At 37.6% G+C, this 14,739-nt stretch overlaps 1 protein-coding gene across 4 annotated transcripts in view; it reads right to left on the minus strand.

The window, feature by feature from the left end:
- Positions 1 to 14,739, minus strand: part of LOC103720515 (phosphatidylserine decarboxylase proenzyme 2-like) — a 36,965-nt gene extending 22,226 nt beyond the window's left edge. For 2 of the 4 annotated variants that reach the window (XM_088720397.2, XM_026809780.4), the window contains exons 1-11: positions 14,490 to 14,712; positions 14,277 to 14,356; positions 11,208 to 11,232; positions 4,837 to 4,896; positions 4,245 to 4,313; positions 3,114 to 3,206; positions 2,955 to 3,005; positions 1,397 to 1,480; positions 1,188 to 1,279; positions 849 to 1,004; positions 610 to 694 (exon numbers count right to left, since the gene is read on the minus strand). In XM_088720397.2, the coding sequence (XP_088576523.2) occupies positions 610 to 694; positions 849 to 1,004; positions 1,188 to 1,279; positions 1,397 to 1,480; positions 2,955 to 3,005; positions 3,114 to 3,206; positions 4,245 to 4,313; positions 4,837 to 4,896; positions 11,208 to 11,232; positions 14,277 to 14,356; positions 14,490 to 14,684 (990 nt within the window). In that variant the 5' untranslated portion in view covers positions 14,685 to 14,712. Of the gene's footprint in view, positions 1 to 609; positions 695 to 848; positions 1,005 to 1,187; positions 1,280 to 1,396; positions 1,481 to 2,954; positions 3,006 to 3,113; positions 3,207 to 4,244; positions 4,314 to 4,836; positions 4,897 to 11,207; positions 11,233 to 14,276; positions 14,357 to 14,489 lie in introns of all 4 variants that reach the window. The other 2 variants (XM_008810250.5, XM_008810253.5) reach the window with 2 other exon arrangements.

The following is a 14,739-nucleotide window of genomic DNA, read 5'->3' on the forward strand; positions in this document are numbered from 1 at the left end:
AAAACATTGCATTAATGATAAATATTAAGGCACCACATTGAGAGGCAAATATAGGTATAAAAAAAGTGCAAAGGACAAAGAGAAGACATGATGGATGAATATGTAGCCAAATAATACAAACTTTAAAGGAATATAATCAAAAGGAATATGATAAGGCATATCGACCTAGACCAAGAACCAAAGAGATGAACCACGACCTTACTGGCAATGACTGAAGTTCAAAACTTTTAGAGGATTTTTCCAATTGAGTCAGCAAATCAAATTTCAATGAAAGAAAAAATGAAGCCACTTGTGTCGACCTTTAAAGTTGTACTCTTCCCTCTCCGCATATCAGGTCCGATTGAAAGGAAAAAACATTGAATAGAATATCCAATCAAAGAAAAAGGTAAAAGAAAAATATGAACAAACCCTATAATGCTAGTGAACTGGGTAGAATTTGAGAAAGTATAGGATCAGGCAGTCAGGTGAGATATGGATGAATTAGAGAATTAGGTTCTATTTAGCACAAAAGTACATCAGAGAACTGCCCAGCCTCTGTACTTAAATGTTTTTCCATCACAATAGTGATTATCACAAATCAAACATATATAGAAATGAAGCAGTGCATACCAAAATATGCGAGGCACTTGATCCAGACTTCAGGCCAATGCCATAAGATGCAAAATGGGCCCATTCGCTAAGTTTAAACATCCACCTGGAAACAGGAAAACGATACAATATTGCTTCTTCTAAGTTACTAAGGACACAGGCAATTCATTTGCATATAGACTGAAGTCACTGATCATTTCCTAACAAGGGTAAGATTGAAAAGAGAATCATTATGTGCAAGAGCAATATAAATATCTCACCCATATGAAGCCTGCTTATCTGTTAGAAATCCTCCTGTCATAGACTGATTTCCAGTTCCCTCATCAAAACACAATGTCATATGTAGCATATCATTCATCTTGTCATACTTCCCAAGGTTCTCGCCACAGACGGGGCAGTTGCTGATAAGTGATTCTCTGCAATAATCATAAATTATGTTAAGTCATCCAGAAAGCAATAGAAGAATTATGATAATATAAGACATTGATAATTTCAACTATTCAATCCACCACAAGTGAAGCTTCGGGAAAAAGAGATCACTTTTGAAAGCAAGGAAAAAAAATGTCACATGGATGTCAGTTTAAACTCGAAATCATTACTTTTCTTGTTGAATAGATAGAAGAATTGCTAACTCGTCCATGTCAACAACACCATCACCATTCTTGTCTGCTTGCTTGAATAGCTCTTCTTTCTAATTAATTGAAAAAAAAAGAATAGATATTACTATTTATTTAAATTCTATAAAAAAGAAGAGACAATGGCATGTGTATGAGAAACTACAAGAAAATAAAGATGCCTAGGCCTAGACCTTGGATGCTGCCACTTCATTGCCAAATGCACTGATCAATTCAGTGAACTCGGAATATGAGAGCTTGCCATCTTCATTGTAGTCCTGTCATCAAAATCCATGTGTCATAGAATAGTGCAACATTTGCAAAAATGGATAAATGCCTTGGTTGGTTCTATTACCTCATGCAAAATCATAAAGTCACAGTCCGTAACAAATTTTTGTTGGACATTTGGTTTTGGGTTTCGACCTATTTAAGCATTGAAAACACCCTACAGTTCAACTCTTCTATCCCGGACTCCAGTTCAGGCTTCGTTTTACCCTGGAATCAACCTACTCTCACAGATCTTTTTGTCATAGAACTGGCTTTTTGTTAACAATCCTTGCACCAAACCATTCTTCTTTACTTTCTATGAACCCAAGGGTAATACCCTAGTGATGAGGAAGAACATGAATACATATCATGACTAATGTGAAACGATGCTGCGAAAAAAGTAAGAATCTCATCTATGAAACATGAAAATATACAGCATATAGTTATAATTCTTCAGAAAAAATATCTAACAATTTCCTCTTGGTGAAATAACCCTAGTACCCACAAAAGAATTATTTTGGTCATTTCTCAATCTTATGTAAAAAATTTAAGGCAATCAGTGAAGTGGAAAAAAAAAAATAATAGATCCCCATGCATACCGACCTAAAGCAACCAAAAATATTGGGTCATTTCACCAATAGGAACAACTAGCTTGATGCTCCATTCAACCATTAAAATTATCCGATCACATGCATGAAGTGAGATGACACATTTTTAGTTTGAATAGCATTGATGCCAGTGAAGCATGAGAAACAAGAAGTTAAAAATCACTTCAGTGATATGGCTGTTGAAAGATACCATGTATCTCTTAATATTTTAGGTACATGTCTCCACTCTTTAGGGCGGGGAGCAAGAACATAATGTTAATCCAGCTTGCTGATGTGTATACTAGTTGTTACCAAAATTATCCATCACCTAGAAGTTGCTAACAGAATTTCTAAGAGAGAAACTGTGAGGACCCCATAGTTGTGTGTTTAGTTCCATATTGGGTGTGCTTGGGGAGGTCTTGGGTTACTGGGTACTTAAATAGGGCCACGGATTTGATTAATAACCTTCTAGCTAGTCTTTTTAGGTAAGGTCCTGGGTTGTTAATTGTTACAAATGGTATGGTAGTATAGCTGACTGAACCATGGATAATGTGGCTAGTGGTCACTACAGCACAAGCTCTTTCAGGGATGACCATGAATCGGTATGGTGTTTGAGATTAGATCCTTGCCCTAGCACAAACATCAGAGATTAAACAGCCTAGAGCTTGTGAGGGCCCGCGCAGATATATGTCTAGTCCTATATCAAGTGCACATTAGGGAGGCCTTGGATACTTAATCAGGGCCAAGGACGCTAATTAATAACCTTATGGCTACTCTTTTTGGGGGAGATCCTGGGTCATAACTTGAAATGTCCTAGTGACGACGCCCAAAAATCATATAATTTCAAATAAAGTAAAAGCCATGAAACCACTTAAACATGGAGTACAGGAGGAGATACCACTACAGCTAAGACACGACGTGCAAAGGCTTTTTCTGTTTCAATTGGATCCTGCCATAAAGTCAATAGCATGATAAGTTAGAACCGTTACATAATTTTGGAAGAAGTTTGCATTCAGCACCAAGAACAACGAGGAAACATGATTTGTTAAGTATGTACCTCGACATAACATGAAATAGAAATGCTACCCACTATTGTGTTGGAAGATGATGGATCTAATAGGCTAAGTCCTTCAAGGTTATCCTCTGAATCCTGCAAGAACCAAGAAGAAAAATACCCAAAAATATATAACAATGAGAATTGGTCAATAAACAGGACCTACAATGAATGAAGGAATAGTTAAGAATGAAACCAAAAACAATTCGGCACGATCCCAAAGAGTTGCAAAGTAGATGCACATATAGCGACATTTTGTTCAACTATCTGTACAATTCATGAAATGCACACAGAGTGACATTTTGTTCAACTATTTGTACAATTGATGAACTCATCACCACAGAGAAATTGTCTTTATATTTCAAAATTTGGTATTATCCTTTTCTCAACAATTAAAATAACTTGTAGTTTTATATTCTATACTTCTCCTTCTCTAATAAAAAATGATACAGCACAGTACAGGAAAGATCTAAACATGCTCTTGTAAGGAGAGGGGCTTGGAATTGGATAGGCCTAACATAATATTGATGGAAGTTGTGAGAAAGAGTGTATATATATCTATGTTTTTTGTACAATGGGGACACCAGTTTAGCATCTAATAACAAGGCTATTGTTAAATTATGGTGCTAAATAAGTTGAAAAAAAAGGTCTCAGAAATCAAAGCCACTTGTTAGCAGTGAAGTATGAAGAACAGTATTTGTTATTATTTTCTATTTTGCCTTATTTTCTAAACAGGGTGCTTAATGCTTGCCATTACAACTACCATTGTCGAAAGTCTTGACATGACAAATGATCAAGATGACATGATTATTTCCCTTGAACTCACCAAACCTACATAGATAACAGAGCTAATATTGGAATAAAAATTCATTACAAAAAGTGAATCATTCCGTATGGGTAAATTCCACCCACTTTCACTGCAAGTATAAAACTGAGAAGAAAGCAATGAAATCTAAGGAAGATAAAGTAGTAGGTATCATGACACTTCATATGTTGGACCAAGGAAATGCAGACGAAGGCATTAGAGAAGAAGAAAGAAAGACAATCATTTAAGCAAACATGATATCTAGAGATAAAGAAGCAATGGGAAAAGAGAATTAGAAAATGCATTATAAAACAATCAAGTGATATTACCTCACTGAGGACTTTCCAGAGATCAATTTCACAATATCCAACCAGATTGTTCCTAGATAATCTGTTTGTCTACAAAATAAAGATAATATTAAAACAGGAAAGATTCATGACATGTATACAATACTCTGAAAATTTCACATTACTGTTGTGAACATACATATAAGTTTCTTTATTTTCAACAACACATTTTAATATGAAATGAGCTTTTTATATGCAGCCAAATCAGTTATTTAATTATTAGAACCAAGAAATGAGCTGAACTAATCAAATATATTATGTAACCAAAAAAGTTACAAATTTATAAAATAAAGGAGGAAATGAGAAATGCACTCATAAGAAAGACTCAAAATGTTACTAACTGCATAGATGATGGTTGAAAATTACAAATGAAAACATTTCACACACTTTTATTGGTTAGCTGTAAACAAGTATTAGAGTGGCATTAAGTATAGAACAGCAAAGGCATTCATTAAAAATCCAATCAACAGTTGCTTTCAGAGTACCAAACAAACTCCCAAATTAATATGCCTGTCGATAGTCAAGGTGCAGTAGAGCGAATAATATCCTTAACCATTCCAAGATGATAGCATACCTCAAATACAGATATGCGTGCAATATGAGGTCCATTTCTTTCCAATATAACTTTCTTTTCCTACAACAAAAGTTACAAAAGGTTAGCAGCTTTATTTTTTTCAGATATCTATGTACACTAGATGCGAAAGTCTCTCAAATAACAAAACTAATGACTTAATGTGTGAATGTTTTCATGTTTTGCGTTTAGTTAGAATTTTCTAAAAATCATACACGGGGACATCCTTGTATCTTGTACATGTGCACATAGTGAATAATGAGCTAGAACAATGCTCCTTAAGTTTATAAAATTTGATAAAATGGTTGTTAACTTTTATATTGCACTTGATGGCTTTCACATAGAAATTTCAAAAGTAGATAGGTGATGATGATGGCATTAGGATAGTATAAAGTGTCCCAAGTTTGCAATCATGGTAATGGATTATGTACCAGTAATGTGCTGATACCATGTTGGTACACCTGGTACGGGGTCTATTCGACGTACCAAGACTCAATATGCTCCCTCTGTACCGAGTCTCGATTCAATAGTGATATTATATGATACGCCTGGTATGGGGTGGTACACACCGATACGGCAAACCTTAGTCCCAAGTGGTTGACACATTAAGAAAAACCCAAAATGTCCAAGTAATATTGAAGGGTTAGAGTTTAAATTTTATTAGTGCACGGCCACAACCACAGCCACGATGTTAACCATGATCTACAATATTAAATTGCTAAAAAAAAAAATTTATAAGATTACAAGGTCTTTTCCGTATGCATTGAGTAGCCATGACATGGAATCTCTTGTGGCAAGATGAAGTGTTCTAAATAATATGGTTTATAAATGTCTAAGCCTCTTGAATTTTGGTACATGTATTATGTCCTACTTGGGATTAATAATGGGATTCTCAATTCATAGGACCCACCAAGCAATTTGCCCTTTACATTTATTCATTATTATATTCCAACCAAGATCCGTTGAACTGGTAACGAGATCCATACCGATCGGCGGATGGGTCGGTACGGTACCGAACCAGTACCGCACCAACACATAGTACGCTTGGGCGTCCCAGTTTGTAACCGGCACACCGAATTTTTTTGAGTTTTTTAAGTTTAATTAATTGGTAATCAATCTTTCTCAACTTTTTCAATAATTTTAAGTCTAATTTGATTTTTTTTGATGTCTTTTGATGTTTCTATGATCCTGTTTTAACCTAAATGATACAGCTTGTTGTTTTAATGTGATACAAAATATAAAATGATTAATAAGATGTTGCATGCTATAAGAAGCAACATGAAATATTCTAAAATCAACTAGTGAGGTAAAAATTATAAAATAATACAATCAAATACATATATTTAAAGTACAACATACATACCGATATGCAAAATTTTGTCGAGTGGCAATATCTCTCATAGATATCCAGATCATTAACATAGTCAGAAGGCACATCAGCCCACTTCTCTAACCAAGTGGCGTTATAGTCTTGTATGTTCATCCTATAAGGAATACGCTCTGAGTTATAAGCACTCTCAAATCTCTTGTTGAAGCTCTGGCTCTGAGAGATGTCATCTGGCTGATACAACGGTTCTAAAAGGGCCTATCCGAATAAGTCGGCAGCAAAATCTGATCCGTAAGATGCTCCGAGCTGCGTAGAGTAGTAGCCACTAAAAGTTGCCTCAGACACCATATCTATATCCGTATCCGTATGGGTCATAGGCTATTTGTGGTTGCGAGTCATAGAATCTAGTATACAACTTGGAATCTAATACGTCTATGAATCTTACTCCACGTGCGAAATCATCTGCAACTGCATCGTTCCTCTTAAATGACCTCGAGGAGCCCGTCTCTTATATGCAATCGGATCCTTGTGGGCTCTACCAGATCATGCACCGTGGTCCCTATTCTGTGTAGCATGCATAAACTGAGACTCACCGATGAATTGAAGACTATCCCACGGTTGTCTCATAAATGATGGTCTCATGTCCTCCATTTTTTTCTCTAGCCAGCAAATCCACGGCCACCAGAACTGTTATTCCCAGTCTCTAAATCTGAGTGAACTAGTTCCTCCTCCGCACTCTCCATGGAGGCTGCAGATGCCTTTTGTTTTCTTTTTGGGTTTGCTGAATAGCTGTCTGCTTACCCTTCGTGCCCCTCTCTGCCTGGCTATGTTGGAGGATGGATGTCATATAATATATTTCGAACAGAAGAGTCGGTCACTACATGACTTCTTGTCTGAGATATCTTTTAAGAGATATGATCGAAAGATGCTTAGACAAGGCCACTACGCAATCCGAACGACTCGGTTGGAAGGGTGACATCCGTCCTTCCAACATAGCCAAACAGAGAGACATAAAGAGTAAGCAGACAGAGAGTGGCACGAAGGATAAGCAGGCAGCGAGGGGCACAATGCGTAAGAAAACATCTACCCAGCATACCAAAAAAAAACAAAAGGCTTCTACAGCCCCCATGGAGAGTATGGAGGAGCTAGTTCACTCAGATTCAGAGACCAGGAGCAACAATTCTGGTGGACATGGATCTACCGGTCAGAGGGAGAGTGGAGAACATGAGACCACCATTTATGAAGCAGTCGTATGGTGGTCTTCGATTCACCGGTGAGTCTCAGTTTATGCATGCTACACAGCATAAGGACCATGATATACGATCTACTAAAGCCCGCTAGGATCTGATTGCATATAGAAGACGGGCTTTCCGATATTATTTAAGAGGACACGATACAGCTGCAGATGACCTCGCATGTGGAATAGGATCCATAGACGTATCAGGTTCCGAATCGTATATTGGATTCTATTATCTGCAACCACAGGCAACCTATGACCCAAGGTCCGCCGTACCGGTACCGGTCGGCGTACCGGTGGCCGGCCGGACCGGTACGGTACCGGTCCGGTCCGGTACGTACCGGCTGGTACCGGTCCCGTACCGGCCGGTACGCGGTGGTTTCAAAAACCACAGCGCGCGGCGCTGTGGTTCTAAAAAAAAAAAAAATCGTACCGGTGCGAACCAGCCGGTTCGCACCGGTACGAGGCCGGTACCGGCCGGTACGGGCCCGAACCGGCCGGTACGCACCCGTACCGGCCAGTTCGGATAAAAAACCGAAAAATACCGGTTTTTTATCCGTTCCGGTACCGGTCCACGGCCGGACCGGTACGTACCGGCCCGTACCGGCCGGTACGGGCCGGTACGGCATTCCATGCTATGACCTATACGGATATGGATATGGATATGGTGCGTCCGAGCCATCTTTCAGTGGCTACTATCCTACTCAGCCTGAGGCATCTTACAAGTCAGAATTTTGCTGCCGGCTTATTCGAATGGGCCCCTTCAGAGCCATTTTATCAGTCAGAGGATACCTCTTAGATCCAGAGCTTCAGCAAGAAATCCGAAAGTGCTTATAACCCAGAATGCGTTCCTTATAGGATGAACATACAAGACTATAGCATTGTTTGATTAGAAGGGCGGGCCGATGTGCCTCCTAACTGTTGATCCGGAAATCTACGAGAAGTATCGCCATTCGACGAGATTTTAAATATCAGTATATATGTTATACTTTAAATATATGTAATTGATTGTATTATTTTATAATTTTCACCTCACTAGTTGAGTTTAGGATATTTCATATTGCTTCTTGTAGCATGCAACATCTCACTAATTATTTTATATTTTGTATCACTTTAAAAAAACAAGATGCATTATATAGGTTAAACCGAGATTATAGAAGCATCAAAAAACATAAAAAAATATCAAATTAGACTTAAAATCATTGAAAAAATTGAAAAAGATTGATTGTCAATTAATTAAACTTAAAAAACTCAAAAAAAAGCGTGCTAGTTCCGAACTGGCACGCCCAAGCTTACCGTGTGTCGATACGGTACTGAACCAGTACCGTACCAACCTGCCTGCCAACTGATATGGGTCCAGATACCGGTTCGGCGGACTTTGCTTAAAACCTTATAGTTAGCCATCTGCTGTAAACCTTATCCATTCCTTTACCCTCTTCTTCTGCCTCAACATCAAAACAGACCCTTTCATCCAAGGTTCGTCGTTGTGTTACTAGACCTCATACATATATCCTACTGGTACAATGTCGTATTTTCGATATAGGGGTCAGTTCAGTGTACCTAGTACACGACGGTATATAACAGTACGGCGAACCTTGCTTTCATTCCTCTGAAAGTGAAAAACTGATCCTAACCCTAAATCATAGAGTTGTGATATATTATACTCTAAGTTCTTGCACACCCTTTGGATCATATCCCCTAAACTACCAAAGGCTTCCTAGCAGCTGATCAAGAGACATCTTTGAACCAAATTGCTGAGTGGAATTAAACTTGAAGAGCCTCTCAATACTTGAAGGTGACCATAAGGGGACAAGCAACCTCATTTTGTAGATAGTTTCTTGAATAATGTGCCTACTTCAGCTTTCTATCAGTAGAAAAGTGATTCATTTGCTTAAATAATCTAAATCTGATCTAAGCTTCATTAATTTTAAGTCACAGAGCACTAGATTGAAATAAGATCATTTACTTTCAGTTTGTTTTCATTTACATGTTTTGCGTTGTAACATCTTAAGATAACATAAAGATTCTAAGCCCTCTAGGTTGTCCTACATCATGTTAATAAGACATTGATCTTCTTGCAGGTGTAAGCACTTGAAAAGAGCTCTCATACCATTACATCTCCAAAACCAAAGACATTTTAATTCCTCACTGCCAAGCTTAGCAAAATCTTGTATATGTCCAATAGAATTCATGAAATGTAGCACATAGCAAAATCAATCACCACACAAGAAAAAATGCAGATTCATTTTATAAGGACCGATCTGATAACATTTGTCATTTGGGTGGTAATTTACTCCGCCCCATCGGGTACTCAATTCGACCCAACCCTAATGGGGCGGGTTTTACCCAACCCACAGCGGATCCAGGGTGGGTGTAGGTAATGGTAAAACAAACCCGGTCCAGATACATATAACTCTTTACAAATCCCCTCTCCACCCTTTACCCTAGTTGCTCCACTTGTTAGAAAGATTGAACATGTGAAAGGTTACATGCTATGATGCTTCGTTCTTTTCTTAGTCTACAATTCTTATTTTGTTTAATATTATATGAAGTACCAATATTTATTTTTATATTCTTTTTTTGCTTGATTTGTATCCAAAAAAATATTTTTTGTGCCTTTACCCAACCTAATCCATCGAACCCGCCCTGCCTTGCCCCGCCCCGAGGTGAGAACGAGGCAAGTACGGGTATTTTTACCTAACCCATTGTCATCCCTACTATAGTTTGGACAAAAATTGAGTGACTTGGAAGAGACACCAGTAACCTCAATATTACAAGATTAACGCTTTGATTTAGCAAGAACAGCTAAGATTGGCTGTCATCAGTGGTGGTCTAAGGTTTATCATTAGGTTCACTTTGTTATCAGACACGTGTTTTCTTCATTTGTCTCTAGAGCTAGTGTTGCTTGGATATGGATACAAGAATCAGAATAGGCATCCAAGTATCTGACTCGACAAAAAGAAAAAAGAGAGAGATAGGGTTACATAGGATAACATATAAATTTAACTAAATTATATATGTATACCTTTAAATATTTACTGTTTAAATATTAAAAAGAAAATGATAAAAGAAATCATTTGTTAATATCTTTCAAAATATATGTTTCTCATTCTAACTTCGCAACTAATTTAAAAATATTAGCAAAATAATATTTTGCAAAGTTGCTTCAATACCTACATCTTTACGAAATTTCGAAAAAGCTACAAGCCTTAAAGCTCTCTAGGGCAAAGTATATTCTTACTGAGACATTTCTTACTGAAAAAGGAGCAGGATCATTTAGTATGGAAATCAATTGAAAAGATTGATAAGTTATTACCGAGGGATCAAAAGGAGTATTTATATATATATATATATGTTAGGTTCTTGATTCTTGAAAAGATTGATGCAATGCAAAGACATAATATTTAGATGAAAATGAATTGGCTTTGCAAAGTCTTTCAAGGTATAGTCCTGTTGTCTTGACTAAAAATGATGGAGTGTTTTCATGAGCTTTCAACTTTGCACGTGCAAAACTAAGTTCTCATGCTTGAGCCTTATAACTTCTTACATTTATCCAACAAGAACTATGCATCATGGCATAAAATCAAGGTATTCAAAGCATAAGACATGTTTTAGAAGATAATATTGAAAATTACAAAGCATAATTAAGAGTCAACAAATTATTTCATCAATAAGTCAAAAGGTACTTCAGCATGTAAGTGTGTTAACCGTATTTGACATTTATTTAGAAAATATAAATTGAAATATCACACTCATGCTAGAAACGAATGAAGAAAATTTAGTAATTCAATAATGCATCAGTATACTCACTGATCTCCAAACAGGCTTCTCAGTACTGCAGCATTGCTCACGTACAATCACATTATATGGATCAAAGGAAATTGTTAGAAGTAACTTAAAAGAAAGAAAAAAGAAAGTAGAGAAGGAAAATTCCTTACGTGGTAGTAGTGAAATATCTAACAAATGTCAACAATAAGGATGCCAAGGAAGAAAGCCTCATGATAAGACAAATAATATTACATAAAAAAAATAAAAAAAAAATTAAGCAAGAATCGGTGATAATTACAAACATTCGTTTCTTTAAATATAGAAACACTGAAAAGTATTACCTAAGCTTCAGACAACATAACCATGTCCACAAGTCTAGAACAAGAATAAAAAATGGCATTTTGCTAGAACATATACTCAACTATGTGGGTTATTTCTCTTTTTAGTGCTCTCGGACTTGCACACTTCTATAGAAGAAGGCATTGCTTTATCCAAAAATATAATTTAGTTAATTCTATTTTCAATCATGTATTATTTAGCTTTTGGATTGTATTGCGTGCCTCTTGGATGATCCTTTGCCAAAACTCACCTTCCTTTTTACATAGACTCATTTCAAGTCGAGGGGTGTTATAGAGGGTAACTATTTGGCTATATCTTCCATTTCCAAATTACATTTGGAGGAAACTACTCAGATCATCATCATTTTCATTTTCCTGGGTTCAAGAGTGGAAGCCAAGATGGCACCATGAAAGAATAGAGCAGATTTTATAATGGATTACCTAGTAGCCATTGACCCTCTAGAAATGATGTTGCAATACCAAACAAGTAAATCAATTTAAAGGCCCATCATACAAGCTGGCCTACGTCTTCTTTTCGGGCCTATGTTTGGTTATGCACCTCCCTAGTTTTCTTTTCTTTTTCTCTTTGAGAGATTGTATTTTGTCACTCTCCTCTCTCCTTTCTCTTCTCTTTCGTTTCCTTTCTCTGCTTTTTTTCTTGTTCTTCTCTTTGTGAGGATGTAATCCTTGATTCTCTTAATGGAACTTTTGGGCTCCAGCTCATTTCCTCTAAAAAAAAAGAGGCCCATCATGCATTCATCAAGCATTGAGGCATTTGAGATGAAAATCTTCATAGATCTTATCAGTTTCGCAAAGAAGAAATTGCCTTCATAAGTAGTATTTATTAGAACAAAGTTTACATAAACATGATAATGACATTTTTCCTTCTTCACAAACTTTCAGGAGCTTGTTGGACTACCAATGCAAAATAAGGAAAAGTAAGGATATTTTCATATTTACTTATTGTTCTGCTTCAATATATATCATGAAATAAGTTGACCAAATTTTCAACATGAAGGTTTTATCTAAATTTTATCTTTGGTGTTATTTCTGTCTACTTTATTAGATGCTTTAGTCAACCTTATACCACAAAAACTTTTAAGCTTTATTTTCAATACCATTCTCATGGAGGTAACTAGCTAATGGAGTTCAAGGGTTTAAACCAAGGTTCGCCGTACCGGTACCGAACCCCGTACCAGTGCCGCACTAGTATAGGCGTACCGAGTGTCGGTACGGTACCGTACGCTCGGTACCGACCGTACCGATATTGGTGTACCGATACCGGTACCCATCGGTACGGGTACAGTACGCTCGGTACCGACTGGTACCGACCGGTACAGCGAACCTTGGTTTAAACCCTGGTACCGGGACCCATCTCCATCTTTGGCCAAGTCCATCTAATATCGGAGCTGGTCCTGAATCGGTTTCAAATGATCACTATAAACAAGAAGAAAGAAGAAAAAACAAAAATAAATTTTAAAAAAGTTGTGCTCAGGGAAACATCGAGATGCAACGAACATGAATTCGTCCCTGTCAGGGCAAATTGGGAAAAATTTGGACAGCCCGGTTTGGAGAGACCTAACATCATGGATATGTCCAAGGGCCCAATCTTTCTCTAGTCCGATTGAAGACAACCGGGATAAATCAGGTAGGATAAGGTCTTGAATTCTTGTAATGAACACATTAGAGGAAGTCCATATATCATTATAAATTTGAAAATTCATATAGCTATATAAAGATTGACAGATAAATTCATCTTAGCTGTACTGCAAGTCGCCTTAGTAGGAAAGATGGCAGTGTTTTGCGCATTAATTGGTATACCATATGGAGAAATGATTACAATGTAATTGCCCAATTCGGTACGGTATAACATACCTTTAGGACAGACCTATAATATCTTTTAAAAAGTCAGAGCATCAAATCTCTGCTTCAACTTTTTACAACCAAATATAAATAATAAGAGATGAAATCTTAGTGAAAGCATTGTTTTCCATGAGAAAAATTGGGCGACATCCAATAGGCTGTTTAGGTAGAGATTAATGAGTCTATTTCTCAGGTTCAAAGACAGAACCTGACAGATTTATGTAGCACAAAAGATCGAAAGAAGATTATATTACACGTGGCCCTTTATAAGGGCAATGTGCAGTCCCTTTTAGCACCATTGTATGTAGAACAATGCCTACACAGGTAGCTTGCCTTCAGTGAGTATATATTCATCTAAATTTAGAGGACAGTAATATTACGCATTCTCAGATATTTAATAGCATCTAAATGTAATTTTAAGTTCTAATATCATCGGCCAGATATCAAGCATAAACTTCAAGATTGAGTTCGATCTACAGTCAAGAACACAGATAATAAAAGAAAACGCAGCTAATGTCCTCCTTCCTAGTATCTCAGTATCTCGTCATCAAGAACACAACATCGGATGTCCAGCAGGAAGTAGATTACAAAAAAACAGGACTTAACAGGAAAAAAAAATGTGAACCAAATCAAGGAAGTGAAAGCGATCAAGTTTCCAAATTCAAATGATTCAAGAACAGCACAAATGAGGAAGTTGAAAGAAACCAATAAAGCAAGAATTACAAAATTCTATGTCCAAATGATCCAAGAACGGCATACATAAAGCAAAAGCGATCAAATTCCACATTCCAATGACTCAAGAACAGCACAGATGAAGCATAGAACGAAATCAAGAAACCAAGAACAATCAAATTCCCATGTTCAATCATCCAATTCAAGAAAGCAAGAAAGACGAAATTCCATACTCAACTGATCCGATTTGTCCGTCCGATACGTCCGCTCCCCAAAAGACAAGCAGGCGAGCCACCGGTCCTTAAACTTCATCTCCGCCTGCCATTGCGACAACCAGGGAGTTACAAAGAAACGAAGTTCCAGTTCTCACCACCTTCACCGTTTCTTGGACATGAAAACAAAAAAATAAATGAAACATAGAAACGGGGGAGGGGGGAAGGAGGAATCTTACGCCGATAATCTCGATGCGCGCGATTCCGGCGAAATCCTCGGCAGCGAGGTTCTTGAACGGGAGCTGGTCGGAGCCCGAGCGGTGAAACCGGAGCCGGCGGCGGAACCGGGCGAAGCGGGACGGCACGGGAGCCTCGGCGGTGTCGGCGTCCGGGGAGGGCTCGCCGGAGTCCGGTCGCGAGCTTCCGTGGCCCATTCTCGTCTCTGGATGTGGAGTGGTTGAAGACGAGGGTGGGAGCGCCTTATATAAA

The sequence above is a fragment of the Phoenix dactylifera genome, chromosome 4 (assembly GCF_051530095.1).
Source record: "Phoenix dactylifera cultivar Ajwa chromosome 4, Ajwa_hap1_PhDact_Kaust_v1.1, whole genome shotgun sequence".
NCBI lineage: Eukaryota > Viridiplantae > Streptophyta > Magnoliopsida > Arecales > Arecaceae > Phoenix > Phoenix dactylifera.